The following is an 18,641-nucleotide window of genomic DNA, read 5'->3' as shown; positions in this document are numbered from 1 at the left end:
GACGATTGCCATCGACTGGATCTCGGATCTTTGGTGGAAGAGAGAGAGGAGGGATCTCCTCCTTAAATAGAGCCAGAGGGGGGCTCTTTTCCGACTCCGATTGGGAGCCGACGAGAGGAGGAAGAAGACTCCCTTCGGGAGTTCTTCTCCTCTGTTTTTTTTTTTTTTTTTTTTTTGGGCTTTGGTGGGCTGGGATTCTTACTCGGGCCGGGCCATCACAACTATAGTATTAGAATCAGTATTTAATATATTTGGGTGAGTGATAGATGTATTCTGAAGTTCATTAGATCTTGATATTATTGAAATTGTAATTTATTTTCAAGATTAGCTAAAATATAAGAAAAAGATAACTTGCTGTATTTTATAGAATATTTTTGTTAAACCTAACTTATTTATAGAACTTTACTAGTTATTTTTTTTTAGGTTATATTATATCTGTTGCTTATGATCTTGATTCTTCTATTATATCGGATAGCTATTTTATCTCTCTTAAAGACTCAAACAAATTAACATTAATTTATATATTATAATAAGGTAAATGTATATGCTATGTAATTTTTTTAAAAAATAGTTTATTATTTTATTTATATATTTGATTACTATAATGATACCATCATTTTTATTATAAGGTGATTGGAGCATTGAAGATTGTCAAATGATGTTATTCAATTAAATGAAATTATTCTACTTAATAATTTATGAAACTTCTCTAAATATATTTGTGTTTATTGGATATATTAAAAGTTTATCTTTGAATGAGATCAACTATAGTAGATGGTGGTTGTATTTTTTATATTATTTATACATTTAAATCCTTACTCTTTTAATATTGGACACTATAGATTTTAAATAGTATCATGCTTTTTATTATGCAGAAGTCAAAATATTGGAGCTCTAATGAAAAAGTAAGTATATATTGATTTTTTTGAATAGTTATTGTTTAGGAATATTAATGCATCTTAATTGACTTTCTTATTTTTTCATGTTTATATTTAGGTACTTCCATATGGGTATGGATGAGCATACATTTATATTAATAGAGAGAGTATTAGTAATTACTTGGATTCTTAATATAAGATACATATTATCCTTTTTCTTTGAATGTCTTAGATTTTTATAATCTACTTTTTACTGTTAATGGAGCTTAGGATTATGATTATCTCTCTTGCAAGTAATAAATATTTATTGAAATTATAATTTTTTGATAAAATCTATTTTTTATGAATATGATATTATGGTTTTTTTTTAAATTCTTGCTTTCATTAAAATTTTGCTTCTTGTTGATAAATATTTGCTTAAATTATAATTTTTTGTTAAAAATATCTATAACGATTATATCATTATTGTTAGTTTTATTTTTGAATTCTTGTGTTTAATAAAATTTTTAATTTTGATTATGACTTCTTGATTCAATTAATACTTGTTTGAATTATATTTTTTGATTAAATATTTTAGTATGATAATGTTATTATCACTGATTTTCATAATTGAATTTTGATTAATTTTCAAGATAGTATCTGATTTATATCCATATCTGGATAAAAAATATTGATATGCTTAATATCTGATTGGTATTTATATCCATTTATAACAAATATGGATATGTTTAATATCTGCCTTATATCTATATTTGTTTAGAATAAATATGGATATTAGTTTGGATATCTATTTAGAATCCGTATCTGTATCCATATTCATTGAAAAATATCAATAAAAATATGGATATATCAATATTCAATCTATATCTAGCTTGTTTTCAGCTTTAGTTAACTTAAACCCAGATTCATTGTCTTATTTCTCCATAAGTTTCCTAGCAAGCTAGGTGACCACTTCTAGACCTTTGATGTACCCCATACTCCTCCATGCCATCTTATCTACTCCACCATCACAGGCCACCATTCCATCATTATAGCTCTACTCGTCACCACTCATTATCGTAGCTCCACAGCATCACTACCACAACCACTACTCATCCCCACCTTGCTCTAGAAGAATTACTAGGCTCGATGTTAATTACTTTGGCCACTGCAAATAGAATTGGACATAATCTAAGAGCAAGATCCAGCACATTCAGAAGTCGAGTCATGCATCAAACTTTCGGAAGGCCATAACTTGGCCATATAATGCTTGATTGAGAGGATCAATTTTTTTTAAAAAAAATGAGTAACATTTTGAGATCTACAATATGATGCCATTTCCTAAGAGGGGCTACACCCATATTTTATTTTTGATCTTAAAACAGGTTAATTAAATAAAAAAAAAATTTAGAAAGATTTTGACCGAGCATATCTCTTAATCTGAGAAAAATCAAGTAAAGTGATAATAGACAAAGTTAAAGTAAAAGTCAAAATCTACCTCTTATAAAATTTTAGCTTTTCAAATTTATTTCTATTAGTCATACCTATCTTAAAAAAATGGATCCTATTAGAACTATGAGAAAAAGATAATCTGAATAATGCAAGGACGGATCTTAGCATTATAAATAGAGGCTATGTATCTTAGCTTTGTCATCGTCCATGAAAAAAGAGACATAAATCATACTTTTGAAATTTTTTTATTTTTTTAATTTTTTTTTGAAAAATTCAAGTTGAGCAGGTGGAGGTAATTCTTTCTTTTACCTACTTAGATCACAGATAGCTACTTTCCATCTCTATGGGCTATCTCATCGCCATCATGGTCCATCGAACCTAAGCCAAACATCTCCTATGGTTTCCAATATTGGGGTTTCCTCCATCGTATCTTATCTCTATCATGATATCTACTGCCTGGGCAATCCACTAATAGAAGGACTGGAGGCTCAACTTACCACAAAGGAAAGAAAAAGAGGACGGGGGAGGAAAGAGAGGAGGAGGGAGAAATAGGAGGGGGAGGAGAGTGGAGGTCGGTCCCTATCCACAATGGGCCATCAAGTCCAAAAGGTGCGCTGTGGTAGTGAAAAACTTAGGTTAGGGTTTTTGGAGAACTTGAAAAGAAAAAGAGTCTCTCCATCTTACACACACCTCTCTAAAGATTTTAAGAATCAAAACAATCTGCAACGACTTAAAATGTATATATTTATGTTCATACATGTGTGCATATGTGGCCTCTTTAAATTTTTTCCTTTATTATCTCTTATACCAGTATTTACCCTACTAAATGGACAAGCTTTTCCTTATCTTAATAGTGGCTATTTACATACCTAGTTAGAGATCTGTAACCATAATTAAATGTGTTTGATGTCCATTTCCTTGTTGAGGATCCCTAAGAGGACATACAGGAATTGTATCCCCACTGGATAAGCCATCTGGATATCTTCAGTACTGCAGTTTATGTTGTATTCTGTTAATGCAACATGCAATTCAATTTATAATAAGCTAAAATTTAGACAGGTGAAGTATCCAACAGGAACAATGAGCATCATGATGATCCATTTTAATTCGACTAGTCACGAGGGATCATTTGCTTTAAGCCTATTGTCAATTCCTACATAGCTTCATTCCACAATTTAACTAAATTGCTTTGTTGAGCATGGAGAACCTTGGAATTGCAGGTGATGGAATTATAGAAGATATAATTTAAAAACATTGAGCTGCAAATCGATAATTATAGGGCTTGGTCACTTAATTGTCAAGCCGATAGGTAATCATCAACTGTCTCTATCATCTCCATGGATTCAAGGATTATTCAATGATTCAAATCATGCATGTGCGAGTATGGTAGTCAATAATAAGAAAATTTTTCCTCTAAATAAACATTGACAATAAGTGCACTCCAAGTTTGTTCAATAAATGAATACAGCAATCATCAACCAAGTAAGAAGATGATCTACCGTATCGCTGATTGTTACAAGATTATTGTAAAAAGTTTACATTGTTTTTCTCTCTATTCTTTCCTTTTGGCCTATCATGTCCCATTCTCTAGTGTACAAAGAAGTTCTGCCAATATCCAAAGGAAGAAGAAAAGATTGTTCAGTTGCGATCCTTGGATGGTATATTGCAGCATCCAGACACCCTATTAAACAAAGAACTATGGCCTAATAAAATTTTGAAGGTCAAAAATCAGAACTTAGGTTCCACTTGTTCATCATTAAGGTTCGATGTCTTGATTGTTCCTCTTCTGCAATTTTGATCTATGAATATCAAATCAAATAAGAAGGTAATGTACAATGTCCTAATTAAATATTAAGACTATGAAATTGTGGCCGCTAGTGTTTTATCTTCAATCTTCCTTATTGTCCTATTTTATCCCATCTTCTGTAGCACATAGTAAGTTGCTGCCAATTTGGATGCTCCTCATGATATTGTCATATGATATATAAAACAATCCGTACACTATGTTGGCCAACCACAAGTTGCTCAATGATTTTTTTTTTTTTTAATGATGAAATAGTTTCTGGTTATACCCAGTTTATTAGATGAAGTGTTTGATGTCATACCAAAAGAATAAAAACAAAAAAAATCTTTGATATCTGAGTCTCCTTGGAGTTCTATCTACAGAAATAACAACCAAGTTAGGTGATATAAACTATCGCTGTGTATTAAGACTGCAAGACTTTAGTTAACATCATTTGTCTTTAATCTTTCTTTTTGGCATATTGCGTCGCATCTTCTCTAGTATACTACAATGTTCTGCCAATTTTTCTAGTAGGAATTTGGATGTTCTACATGAGGCATCTATACATCCCAATGCTGCATTTGGTTTGCAAGAATTGGGATGTGAGTTTATGGATATCGGTTTTGATGCTGTCCATTCCATCTTTGATAACTCATTTAGACATAGAAAGATTGATTCTGTTGTGGTCCCCCAACCAAAGTCAACAATTGACATAGGGAAAGATCTCTTGCTAGAATAGACTCAAAGAGACCATTTCTTCTTGAGTCTGATTACACATTGGATCCATCTAAACCCATACTGCAATCAATGCTTAATACACAGAATTTCCATTTTTCCATTGGAATCCTTCATCGCTTCATCCATAAGCGGTTCATGGAATGCCTTACTCATATCATCTTAGGGAATAGGGATGGCTTTTTATCTCTAACTCAAAGTTCAACTTGGATTACACTCTGTGAGTGAGGATACATATGGTAATTGAATTTCGATTCAAAAAAGATAAAATCATATCCAAGAGAGAGCTTAGATATTGTTTTCTCTAATCCCGAATATATGCGTGACTAACAAATAACAAGATATTTTATTACAATATTCTATATGGCCTTAGTTGATAATGAGTATCATAATATCGTATAACACTAACATGATATGATACCATTTTATTAATATGATATTAATATAATAATGTATCATATTACATGTAATCAAATCTGCACCATTTCCTAGAGAATACCAGCACTTATAAAATACAAAATAGAACCAATCATCCTTGATGATTTTATTCCTGATCTTTTTTCATGACAATCAAACATAGAATAAAGGTTTAAACAAAGATTTATATATGCATAAACATAGATAATGATGATAGAGATCTCATATTGATGATATGAGCTATTAGATGTAAACTACTATCTCTAAATTATTTATAAATTAAAAATTATATAATTTGAAAATCTTTAACTTACATAACAAGCAGTCAACCAATATGTATTATTTTATATTATCTAAAATTTTCGATATTCGATCGCTTGATGCATAAATTAGAGATCTCCAAATCATATGATTTTTGAAATATAAATAATTTAAAAATAATAAATCATATTTTAATATTTTAAATCATTAATGCAGAATCTCTATCATCCAATTTAAACATGATGTACCAATACAGAGCGGTGGGAGTTTAATAACCATCTGTCTTATCATTTTGCCATGTTCCTCTCTCATTTATTCTGTTAGGACTAGAAAGATGCATTTGAGGAGGACAAATGGATGTAGTTGAGTTAAAAGCAATAAGCTTATAGCTAAGCAAAATAGTAGTAAAGGGTGGAAACAAATCTCTTACCAAAAAAAAGAGAAAAGGGGGAGAAAATGAATCCACGTTGATATTGGGAGTTGCCATGAATACCAAATTAAAATTTATGCATCACCTTTTATGTTAGTGTCCATGCTAAATGGTTGATTGGGTGACATGTTCCATATCTTTACTAGGTAAATGAGGATGCTTATCTAGTCGGTGATTTATTATATTTATATAGATTGAAAAAGGCTAGGCATGTGGAGATTAGCGTAGTTTGCCTAATCAGCCTGTCTAACCATAGAAACAACATAGTAAGTCCCAAACAAAGGACAAGGCATTGCCTCATGCCTTGTCATGTTATAAGCAAGGCTTATTGTATATCCAAACTATGGTTCATAGGCTAGAGAGAGAGAGAGAGAGAGAGAGAGGATGCATTGTACTTTCTTTGATTTTTTTCATTTCCTCAAGCATGGATGGCCCAGCTGACCATTTGTAAAGAAGGGGCCTAAGAAATCAAACAAATGGCAGGGTTTCCAAGTCCCCATCAGGCCCAGGCGCGGATGGCATCTCATACAGCGTAAAGCCACGGTTACGTCGTCACTAACAAGAACACCACAATAAATTCCAAAGGGTGGGTGGATTCCCTTCAAAACAGACCAAAACCCGTGTGTTTTTGAGGCATCCCAGGCTCTAGAAACACTCCCTCACTAAGAACAGCTACGCCAGCAAAGCTGCCAAGAAATGGACCAAGTGAAATCCAAATGCTCCCAGAAAACTACAAAAAGAAGAAGAAGAATATAGGAAGGATAAGTTCATTGGCTGTGACATCCTAACTTCTTGTTCTCTGATGAGTTCTTCCCCTCTGGCCACTGTTAACAGTTTTGTTAGTTCTCTCATGGTTAACTTTTATCATGAAGTATATAGCCATATCGAAACTAAATCTATCCTTCTGAAACAAGAACTTGACCAGAAGGCTAGCTTGAGGTTTGCATGCAGATACGCCCATTGAGCATTTGTTCCACAAAAATGAGACCAATTTCCCCAAGGAGCTTACACGAGCTCTAGAAAACGTCAACACTCCTTTATAGAACTAGAGCATAATGAAAATTTTTAATCAGCAGAACCAGAAATCAGAACAAAAAAATTGGAATGCATCAATCATAAAATGAGACAAAGAAGACAATCATACCAATAAATAGGAAATCAATGCCATAGGTTAGTCCACAAAGTTTCATTTCCATAATCAGTATATTGAAGATAATGTCGACATTAACAAGAAAAATTAGGCATCTTTATATTACCACAATCCTAAAGGGTATAACATATATAGTTCACAATAACACCATAGAGTGCTTACCATGTTGCTGTAATTAATACTTTACAACATTAGCTAGATACCCAATTCATTCCCACCAAACTTTAACCTGATTCACAATCTGCTCCAGCTTCGGGAACTTTGAGCATGGCAACGAACAGATACCACTGCAGAGACAATCAGCTGAAGAAAGCCCCGTGATTCTTCAACAGACTGAAGTCACCAATCGTTTCAGGACCATCTTCCAACCACATCATATTTGTGGAATTGGATCAGGCACCACCGAAGACTGTTAGTATAAAGGTCAAAAACAGCACTTCTTTCACCAACCAAGTGTGATACAGAATTCGGACATAACAGTTCTGTGAGCTTCTCCTCATCATCAAATGCAAGCAAGTCTTGTCCACCCACATAACCAAAATCAAACCAAATAGCTCCTAGCAAAAACAATTACTTCTTTGGATTCATATGCATGCCTTAGTACCAGGACCAGCATCAATACCGACAGTAAGAAAGCAGCAGAAGCAACAGCAGTGGAGATAGCATGAGTCTCATAAGCTGCACTGCATCACCACCCATCATACTTCATAGAACTAAAAAAAATCTCTGAGTAATAAAAGTCAAGCTTCTAATATACATAGCTCTATGCATTTGTAGGTAAGGTATGAAGAGCTTTGCATTTACTAACAGTTAGAACTGACAAAGTTTTTTATCTCCTCCATAACTTCGTAGAAATGGTCTGTGTTAGGCAAGAAGTAGAATCCAATAGTGGCCTGATCGCGATAGACAAGCTTCACATCATGGCCAGCCTTCTTGAGCCCTTCAGCATAAGCCAGCTGCCAATCCTGGGAAAGATCCAGTCCTGCCACTGTCACAAGGGTTTTTGTGAACGGAAGCTCTTCGAGCTTCATTCCGTTGGGACCAAATGGGTTGCAAGCAGGGTGGTCTCTATCTGCCGCCTCGGGGAGGAATGCTTTCCAATACCAGTCCCTGTCCTGAATCGTGACAAAGTACTTTCCATCCAATCTCTTCTCCGACTCGGTTCGTTGGTTCCCACCAAACATGGGATTAAGGAGAATGTTCCCAGAGACCTCAATTCCCGACTCAGCAGCCCTGACAGCAACATGGTGTGCAATGTTCCCACCAGAGCTATCCCCTGAGAGGAAAACCCGGAGCTTGGCATCCTTACCGCTATGGAGCCAAGGTTCGGTGGAGGCCCATTTGAGGGCGGTCCACCCATCGTCATAGGCACAGGGGTACTGGTGCTCCGGTGATCGGCGGTAGTTTACAGATATGACAACCGCACCGCAGAGTAAAACAAAGCGGCGGCAAAGTGAATCATAGATGGCACTATTGAACGATGAATGGGCAAAGCTGCCACCATGGAAGAAGATGATGACAGGGAAAGGGTCAGGTGATGGGGGGGATCGGAGGTCAGCATGAAGGGATGGTCTCGGGGAGTCAAAGGGGGTGGAGGGTGCAGGACGGTAGACGCGGGCAAGAAGGGCGGTTTGGCGATCGATAACGAGGTCAAAGGAGATTACACCATTGGCAGGGAAGACATTGGCAGGGACCGTGCGGTCGAGGAATTCGGCAAGGTGGCGGTTGAAGGTGCCGTCGGGGCGGCGGAGCATGTTGTAGGCCAGCTTGAAGTTGGATATGAGGACCCATGTGTTGAGGGGAACCACCATCTGGAAGCATAAAGAGTCAAAACCCCAAAACAAGAAAGTTATTAGGAGGGCATTGGGGTTGCCTTAGATCTTTTCTATCTATAAAGGAATTGAAGGAGAATATCATATGGAACAAAATTCCAACTTTTATCACTAATTCTTTGGAATTCAAGAAAGAGATAAAGACAACATGGTATTTAAAAGGGTTTTCTGTCTTTGTTTCAGTTTCTTGTCTTTTTTTCCTCCTATGGAGGGAAGGCAAAAGAATGTGGATAATGATTTAAATTTTCTCGGTTCTGCGACAACCCTTTCCAAATTGAGGGCTTTCTTTTCATTGTATGATTAGATGCTTCACAATTAAGAAAATTATCAACAAAAAAAATAAAAAAACATAAACCCTAGAGGGCAAAAGGGAATCGTATTGGGACCAACACAAACCCTGATTATTATGAAATTAACTGGGTTCAAGGATTCACAATTATCTCCAAAAATCATAGCAAATCTCAAAACTAGAAGATCAGAAGTTTCTCTCAGAAGCATACCACAAATCCAAAACACAAAAAGATCGAATTTTTAACATCGATTTCGCAACAAGAAAGGGAATAAGTTCAGGGAGAGAGAGTCGATACCCTGGATTCGTTAGCGTTAACCTCGTTGCTTCCAGCCATGGCGAAATAATACTCAAATAGAGCTACAAGACGAGGAATAAAGAGGAGAAGAGATGCAAAACCAAGGAAAGCTGTCTCCTTTTCTCATGAAATGGGCTCTAGAGATCGAAACCCCAGCACATCTCTTTCTATCTCAGCTGAAATCCTCTTTCTTCATCGAATCATCTTCGCTTCCTTCGGTCTCCAAGACAAATCTCGCGGAAAGGAGTGGCCTTTACGGATCTTAACACGGAAGGAAAGAGAGAGGAACTCGGGAAACGAGAGAGAAAGAGAGATAAAAGGCGATTGCAGGGAGAGATGGGAGAGGGGCAGAGGAGAAGGATAAGAATAAGAAGAAGGGAGAGAAGAGCACGCGAGGCAGAGGCTAAAGGGAGGAGGAGAGGAGTCAAATGCAAGCGGACAGAGGAATAGGGTAGAGAGAGAAAGAGAAGGGTGGAGGAGACGAAGGAGACGACAAAACGGGGCGGCTGTAGGATAAACCGAAGGGTGGGGTCCACCCTCCCCCATGTCTCCGTGGTTTAGTTTTAGCGTCTTGATCAATACCTCTGTTTTTCTTACCCCCAAAAAAAAAAAAAAAAAAAAAAATCCACTCTTTGGTCTTGAGGTTTTTGCATGTAGACACCGAACACTTTCCTATTTGCGTGTGGATCCCCATAATCTTGTTTTCTGGTGGGAACTCCTAAAGCAGTATAGCTTGATGCAAAAATAAGATCATTTCATTGTGACGCCAAGATTTCAAACATAAAAATAACCTCTCCGTATATAATATTACTTTCTGGATCCATAGTAACATAAGCCTCGTGTATTGAAGTGCCTCATTTCAATCGGTATAATATAACTCGTAAAATTGAGCATGGAGCTCTTCTATGAAATAGTATATATTATAGATTAATTACCGAATAAAGAAAATAATTGCTTATATTTTCTCGTGAATAACACTATTTGAGTGGGTTTGTTTATTACCCCCTCTTTTTTTTTTGTCCTATACTTTCTTTATGTATCTTCCTCTTCTTTTGACAGTGACACGAGTACTTTCTTATTATTTTGCGTCCTTGTTGTACGTATGCTAAAATGGTATGCAAGTTGTTATAGTTTAAGATGATTTTGTACTAAAAAAGATATTTGGAATATATCTTCACTATATGTTTTGAATTAAAAGGATAAATTTGCATCAATACAAATTGTTACTTGAACAATTATTATGATATATAAAAATAACATGTGTATAGACACATATATTGAAATTAATGGATTTATATGAAACAAAATATTATTGACTAGATAATAAGCTCGATATAAATTTATTTAATATTATTAGGCTATGATTTGTGGTATAAGACTTGAAGCAAATGGTCTAATTTATATATTCTCTTTGACTTTAACATGGCTGCAAACTACCAAGTGAATCACTTTTTAAGGAAGAAAAGGCACAATTTATGTTGGCCATACTCATATGGTGAAGTTTCCAATCTCAACTGTTATTTGTTCATGGAATCCAAACTATCCATCCGATAATATATTTTAGTTTCTAGTGTTATTTACATGAATCACATGAGCCCAAAGCTACATTCTTAGATTATGAGAATATAAAAGATCAATTTTCTTATGATACTGAATTTGATGTGGATTTACATACAAAATTTTTAGTAATGTTTAGAAAATAGAGGAAAAGAAGCTTAAAAAACATGGAGGAAATAGTCTTTTGTTGATACACTATTCTTTCATGTCAAAATGTTTATTTTTTTTTGGTAAAATTGAGGTCAAAATATTTAATCTCAAATGCTACTTCATTACAAAATCATAAATATAGATTTAACAATACTAGTGTAGGTTATTACGTGAGGGTGCTAATTGATTTAATTGGTAAAGTTATTGGATGTTAAATATTAGTGACCTAGATTCATATTTTTTTCTTATTCTCATTTTGACCGGACTTTTTTTCTTTTATAATTCCAAAAAAATAAAAAGAAATGAATATATAGATCATGCATGCTAAATGCTAATGTTCAGAGTTAGGGATGTTGCGGAATAGATTTTAGAAGGAATATCCCTTTTTACTGTAGAAAAGATAAGTCTATTTTTTTTTTAAAGAGTAGGTATATTTTGGCATTTGATCGAAGGAATAAGTACACAAAATAAATAGAGATAATAAGGCACATTTAATTTGGCAAATATCAAATTGCCTTCTTCCTTTTGAGTATCTACAGAGTAGATCAGGACAAAAAGATAAATAAAGGAAATAGGGGCAAGCCTATTATGCCATACAAGCCTATTCTACCAATTTGATGGAATAGAGTTATACTGCATAGGCCCACTTATACCTCCATATAACTATCATGATATTCCCTACTTATTTTACAGCAGAATACCATATAGGTGCTGGGATATCCTCTAATCCCCAACTAAACACATCAAAAATTGTGTGCATACAATACCAAAATTGACAGGTAGTTACATGCAAAGCTTTTATAGATGTGTTAAAAAATTACAGAGGAAATTAAGAAGAGAAGAGATGGGGGAGACAAAGGTCTCCTGCGTGAGGGCGACGCTAACGTGCCACGCGACAAAAGAAAGGCGCCTCGTTGATTGACTAAAGGGGACGTTCCCATGCCTGCCTTCCCTCTTTTTTTGTTTAATTTAATGTTGCCAAAAAAATAAAATTATGTGCTCAACTAAAATGCTCCCCTCGCCAGCTTTTCTTTTGTCTCCTAGTGGGGGAGGGGAATGCTTCTCCTCTTTGCAAACGTGACTACTTTTAATTTCACCTACGCAACCTATGGTCCACATACATCCATCCATCCACCACCCACTCAAACTCCCCCTCCCCATGGATCTCCATCATCTCCATTAATTATGGGATGGATCAAAAGCACTAGGTCAAGTAAAGTAATTATTATATCAATGAGAAAAAATTATTGTCTGCACTGTCATTCGTTCGACCAATAACAACTACGCAATTCTCTAGGTCTTATTTATCAAGCATGTATCTTGGTAGATAATCATAAAAATCAGCGATCATGATCTTGGCTGTATGCACGATCTCAATGCATATATATAGTGGAGACAATAATTTCTCAACAATGAATAGGATTGTTTGTATGGTGTATTTTAATTGATCGCATTATGGAGGTATGGATGTACTCAAAGTCTACAAACTTCGTATTATAATCCTAGGATAGGTGCCTAAAGAGACCAATGTCAACAAATAACTATGGTTAAGTTATGTATCTTCGTGATAACATTTGGTGATTTGGAGGTGGCAATGATTATGGGTGGGCTATAAAATAATCTTATTTGCAAAATGGTATAGGCTTGGCCTAAATATTCACCACCATAAGATTGGTGTTACTTTCTTTAACTTAATCATAACTATACCAAAAAATTGGCTCCTTAACTTAATCATAATTATGTATCTAACTGAATCTGACTTATTATAACATTGATGCGTCAATCAAAATTCTTTTGAATTTGACATTTTTGATGTTATGCATCAACTAACTCGGTGTGCTTATTATAGCATTGATGCATCAATCAAAACAAATCAAGTTCAAGCAATCAAATCAGATCCAATATTATTAAAACAATCAAAAGGCTAGACCCTAAACAACCTAATATTCTATAGAATGATAGGTAGCACACAACAAAGTAACCTCCAGGTTTCTGGTAAAATTGTCAAATATTTTCCTTGGGTAGAAAGCATTCATTTGTTAGTCATATAGGTTTGGCCAACCGCATCATGCAGCCACCATAATGAGAACCTATTAATCATCCTGATATAATAGACATAACAAACATGAGTTGACTGTACGACAATGCATGATTTTATCTGGCTATTGTGATTAAAGTGGGTCATAAGAGTATGATTTATGATGATCAGATGAGTGAGGTTCTACTGAAGAAGAAAATTTCTACATCGAAAATTCATGAATCATCAATGATCTTGGTTATATGAGTTCTAATATGTGGCATGTATGCTCTTTTTTTTTTTAATTTGGTGAAGCAGATGGACTTACAACGAGCGTAAATACATCCAATAAAATCAAAATACAATCTGTCTTTAAGCTCTAAAGATAAGCAGAACATTGATGAGCCACATGCAATGCTACCCAATCAACATGAGTTCTATTTTCTTCTCAAATATGTGAGATGCCAGCTCGAAAGTGAGACAACTGCCAGGACATACACCAAATATCCAGGAGCAATGGCTGAACACTCCACTATTGCTGCATGAGTTTGACATTTAGTAGAGTCACACTGGGGTTTCCTTTTGTCATAAAGATGAACCAAGTATCCATTATGTCTTGATGGTGTACAACAAATCATGGTAGATAAATAGTTGATGTCGGCAAATTTATAAATAGGTGCAATAGCTTGTAAATAGTACATGTAACTTGGGTTTTTTGTTCCTCTTATATCACATTCAACTTGGAAGCAAAGTCTTCTTCATTCAGCTTTCGTAGTTTCTAGTCTGTTTGACATGAAACGGGGGCGTACCATGTCAATACACTGGCAATGGAGATAAGAGTGTGGAAGATTTATAAGAACCTCAGAGTGTAAGTTGTTCGACCTGATTTTAGATTCGACATAAATCTCGTAAGGTTATGAGAGGTGGTGCATCAATGCTAAATTAAATGCACAATATTGGAGAGACTTAGTTCTAACAAAAGTATATATATTAAACTGCTGAGTTAGGCACACATTTTCTTTTTCCACTTGATCTCCCTCAGCACCCTCATATAAACCAAATTCTCTTGCTTCAATCATTAGTGACAATCTGGAAAGAATGTACTGTTGGAAAACTGTGGTTCCCAAGTTCCAGACAATTGAGGCTCAACGGAGTCTATCTTCTCTCTGTATAGATACAAGAGTAGAAAATATAATTGCTGAAATGGACAGCCGTGCCTCTTACATGCAGTCCTGCATGTGGATCCAATGTAGTATCAAGTAATGCGAAATATAAAAGAAAGTGTATTCAAAAGTTAAAGAGTATCCTTCTTAGTTCTAATAACATTGTGCATGAAGGTTCCTTAAATACTACCAGTTTAATTCGAGAAGAAAATTGGAGCATTTTTTAAAGTAAATAATTCTTTTCAATGTGTTGATCAATATAAAATAACATTAATTGTAAGAAATATCTAGCTCCGATATAAACAATATGATTTATCTCCGTGAAAAAAAGCTACTAGAAAAAGAAAAATAGCTCCTATAATAACTCATAATTCCATCTAAGAATACAACACGGTTGGTATTATTGAGATGATCTAATTTTATATAAATATTCAAGGTCTTCTGATAAATAATTGATATGCTACTAAACATATATTTGTATGGATGATAACTTCTTGAGATTAAGATATCTTGTGAGAAATTAGTCATGTAAAAAGTACTTCAGGATTTTTGTCAAAAAAAAAAAAAAAAAGAAACTTTGACATGGCTATCCTCACCATTCATTTGGTGCAGTCCATGCGCCACACTATTTATATTGATTACATATTTATCCCGTGAAATTTAAGTGACAATGGGGCCCATTGGATTAGTCAATGAATCAGACAATCTCCATGTGTGGGACCACCCACTAAATAAATGTATAGCAGAAGAGGCCTCTAATGGTAGTTGTTGGATGGTGATACTGTAGGAGACGAGAGGGTGAAGACAAGTGCAGCACTTGGTGTCTATTCCAAAATATCCTCGCCTCCAACCCACCAAACCGTTGTCGTGCTGCCAAAAGAGGTAGATCTCTTGGAAAGGGAGAGGAGATTCTCCTGCTCAGCAGTCGAAACGTGTCACTGTATACACTCTTCCCTCGTTCTCTCTCTTTCCACCAGCCTACCTCATGTCACGTGACAACTTCAACTCTTCAATCGTGATGAATGAATTGCTTGTTGGGCAGGACTTCACTCGTGTATAGAGGTTGGCCCAAACATGATGCGAAAAAAGTTAAATCAATTTATTTTTTGATTGGAATGTTCTTAATTTAGTATGGCAGAATTGCTTCTGGTAGCAGAATACAGAGTTTCTTATCTGATTCGGTAGCTGTACAGTTTTGATCAAGCTGATGATCAAATAGTGATTTGAATATCGATTGAGTTGAAATTTTATGTGGAGATTCTACTCTCACAGTTCTTCATTTTGAACGGTGCGATTGACTATTAGAGTTTTTTAAAACTTTCAAATTTGATCATTTTAGCAGTCTAGATTTTCAAATTTTCTACAATCCAGTTTCTTCAATTCTCCTTGTCGATTTATTACTATCTTGGTGATTTTATCAAGTGATTTCGATATTTGACTTTGATAGAGAGTTGTTTTACATCTATAGGGTTTCAGATTTTAAAAAAAATTTTTTGTATCTTATTATTTTGATGATAGTGAAGATTTTGGCCGTGGTTTTTTTACTCTCACTCATATTGAGGGGAAGGTTTTTTCTACATAAATTTGGTGTCCGACATTATACATGTCATGATGATTATTCTTTGATTATCTTCTGGAATTGATTGATAGTTATTTTACTTGAGTACTTTCTCTTAATTCAAATAAAGAAAAGATTTTGTTGCTGTTGTCAAAATTATTGTTGCAGCCAAGCTGGTTCTTCCCAACACTGATAAACCATAGATAGCTCGGTTAATTTCCTACCAGTTTCATCTACATAATTGTCTACCATACTTGTTCAAAGTTCAAAATAAAAAAAAAATAAGTCAAGTTTAGGCCACGTATTTTGCATCATAGAGAGTTATATAGATCTAGATAGCCATCATATCATTCAATCATGAATATGGATGTTTATCAAAGAGGGCCATAGTATATGATACATAAAATATGCTGTATATAGCATGTAATGCTATGCCTGCTTGGTTGCTATTCATCGCCGTGATCGGATAATATAATGGCAATCCAATGGTACATAGATATCGACCGCAAATCTAGTCATGCTTACATAACTACAGGCTCACAAATATCAAAACATGGAAATGCCCAAGCTTGGTTTATAAAGAAAAATAAATCAAAGAGGGCCCAATGTATGGTACCCAAAATATGTTGTATATACCATGCAATACCATGTCTATTTGATAGCTATTCATCTCTGTGATCGGATGATATAGTGGCAATCCAATGTTATACAGATGTCAACTGCAAAGCTAATCAAGCTTATATGACTACAAGCTCACAAATATCAAAAAGATGGTAACGCCCGCGCTTGGTTCCACAATCAGCTCATCTATGTAACTGGATGGCTCGAGCTCATTTCGAGCTTGAGTACCCATTTCTTTTGACTGAAGCTGTCCAAATCCAGTGTCTAGGCTTGTTTACAGCCCTCATGAGTTGGAGAGTAGCTGAGGAATGAACTGGTTTTAACTAAACCAAATGGAATGTTTGTCCAACTCTCATGGTTGAATGCATCATTTGTTAATAAAAGGTTTGTTGATAAATCCTTCTTACCCTCTTCTGTCACATTGACCGGCTCTTTCTAATTTCCAATCACTTTCTAGCAGCATAAGCCAACCTGCAGAGATATACTTTATAGCATGTGTGGACCACAGGTTCTCTGAAACTAGGCGAGACCAGTCCCATTCAATCAAGTCAGACCGGAACTTTTAGCCTGTTGGTCATGTCAGGTGATGACCCTGCAACAACTTTCGAGCGAGCCAATGTGGCTGCCATTTGACGAGAATTGGTCGCACTTTCCAATTGTACAAGTTAAATGAATCCGTAACATACGGGAATTTGGAACAAGAATACTAGATCTTGGTGATCTTGTCTTGGTAATTTTGTCGGCATGAGCATTTAGGATATATTTGATTGAACAAAAATTAGACCCTGAGGTGAAAATGAGAATAAGTGACTCTTATTTCATTCATTTAATTAGAATCCTGCTCTCATTTCATTTTCAGAAGGGAATGAAAAAAATCTCAAATCTTAAGATCCCTACTTTTCTCTGGTACTCAAATTTCATTCCATTGTGGGTCATGAATTAGACATGTCAGTAAATATGCCTATTTTAATTTCTATTCCAATCCCTTCTAATTTTGATTCGGATTCTAATTTCAATTGCGTACGTACCAAATGTGCTCTTTGATTTTATGTTTGGCAAGTGTATTCTCATTTTGAAGCATCATTTAGAGGACGTTTATCATAGTGGATGACCGACTAAATAACATAAGAACTTTTTTAAGTCCAAGTTTTCATAACATTCTGTAGTTGCAAATACGGGTTTGAGAGATTTCTTTATCACGTTTAACTTACACATTAATTCAAATTATATATCGTTAAAAATAGATTTTGTTCTAACGAGCGGATATGAAAGAAGCGCACTGTGATATCCCAAACCAGAACTAATCCGGCCCAAAGAGTAACCCAACTGTGCACAATTTTAAAGCATCAAAAAAAAAAAAAAAAAAAAGAGGGGAAGAAATGGGAGTCTTCTTCTCCGATAAAGAGGAATTTGACCCAAACTCTAGGGCTCCTCTACAAGAGGAGACCCTCGTTCCCTCCCTTCCGTGAGCATCCACCGTCAGGAAGATGCCGATCTCCCTCTCTCTCTCGCCGTCTTCCTCTCTCTATCCATCTCTTTTGCTTCTGGTTATTATTATCGTGTTCGACGAATCATGGGCTGAGCATCACCAAGAATCAGGTAAAAACCTCTTAAAGAAGCCTTCATCAAGTTCCTTTGATTATTAGGATGGATTGCAGCTGGTTTATTTGTTGATTTCGAAAAAAAAAATTCAGATTCCAAACATGCCCTATTTTTCCTTCCGTGTTTGATTTGATTCCGACATCGTCTGTCGCCATTGTTCGTCGAATCGAAGATCTATGACCTCGCTGCCATGGGCCGCACCTTCGGTCATCTTCCTCAGCCTTTAGATCCCAATTTTCGACCTGCAATCGCCAGATTTCTTTTGAGAAAAAAAATTGTCCCCTATTTCGGGTTATTTCCGACCCTCTTTCTTTTGGTTTTTTGGTGTCGGTGGTCACCGCCGACCGTCAGTTTGAATTTTTTAGACTGCACCATCACAGCCTCGACAGCCACCGACCATCATCGTGTCGGATATGATTTTCGATCCAAAGAACGAAAGGGGGGATCACAGTCTCCTGTTCTGTTTAAA

General features: G+C 35.4%; 1 protein-coding gene across 1 annotated transcript; it reads right to left on the bottom strand.

Annotated features, from left to right (window-relative positions):
* Window positions 1-7,086: 7,086 nt before the first annotated feature.
* Window positions 7,087-9,984, bottom strand: LOC105057854 (gibberellin receptor GID1C). The gene is made up of 2 exons (XM_010940559.3): window positions 9,505-9,984; window positions 7,087-8,896 (listed from the first exon to the last, which is right to left on the bottom strand). Exons 1-2 carry the CDS (start codon window positions 9,541-9,543, stop codon window positions 7,889-7,891), a joined length of 1,047 nt encoding a protein of 348 aa, XP_010938861.1. The 5' UTR covers window positions 9,544-9,984; the 3' UTR covers window positions 7,087-7,888.
* Window positions 9,985-18,641: the final 8,657 nt, after the last annotated feature.

The sequence above is a fragment of the Elaeis guineensis genome, chromosome 14 (assembly GCF_000442705.2).
Source record: "Elaeis guineensis isolate ETL-2024a chromosome 14, EG11, whole genome shotgun sequence".
NCBI classification, from domain to species: Eukaryota; Viridiplantae; Streptophyta; class Magnoliopsida; order Arecales; family Arecaceae; genus Elaeis; species Elaeis guineensis.
This window is presented reverse-complemented; position numbering and strand designations above follow the sequence as displayed.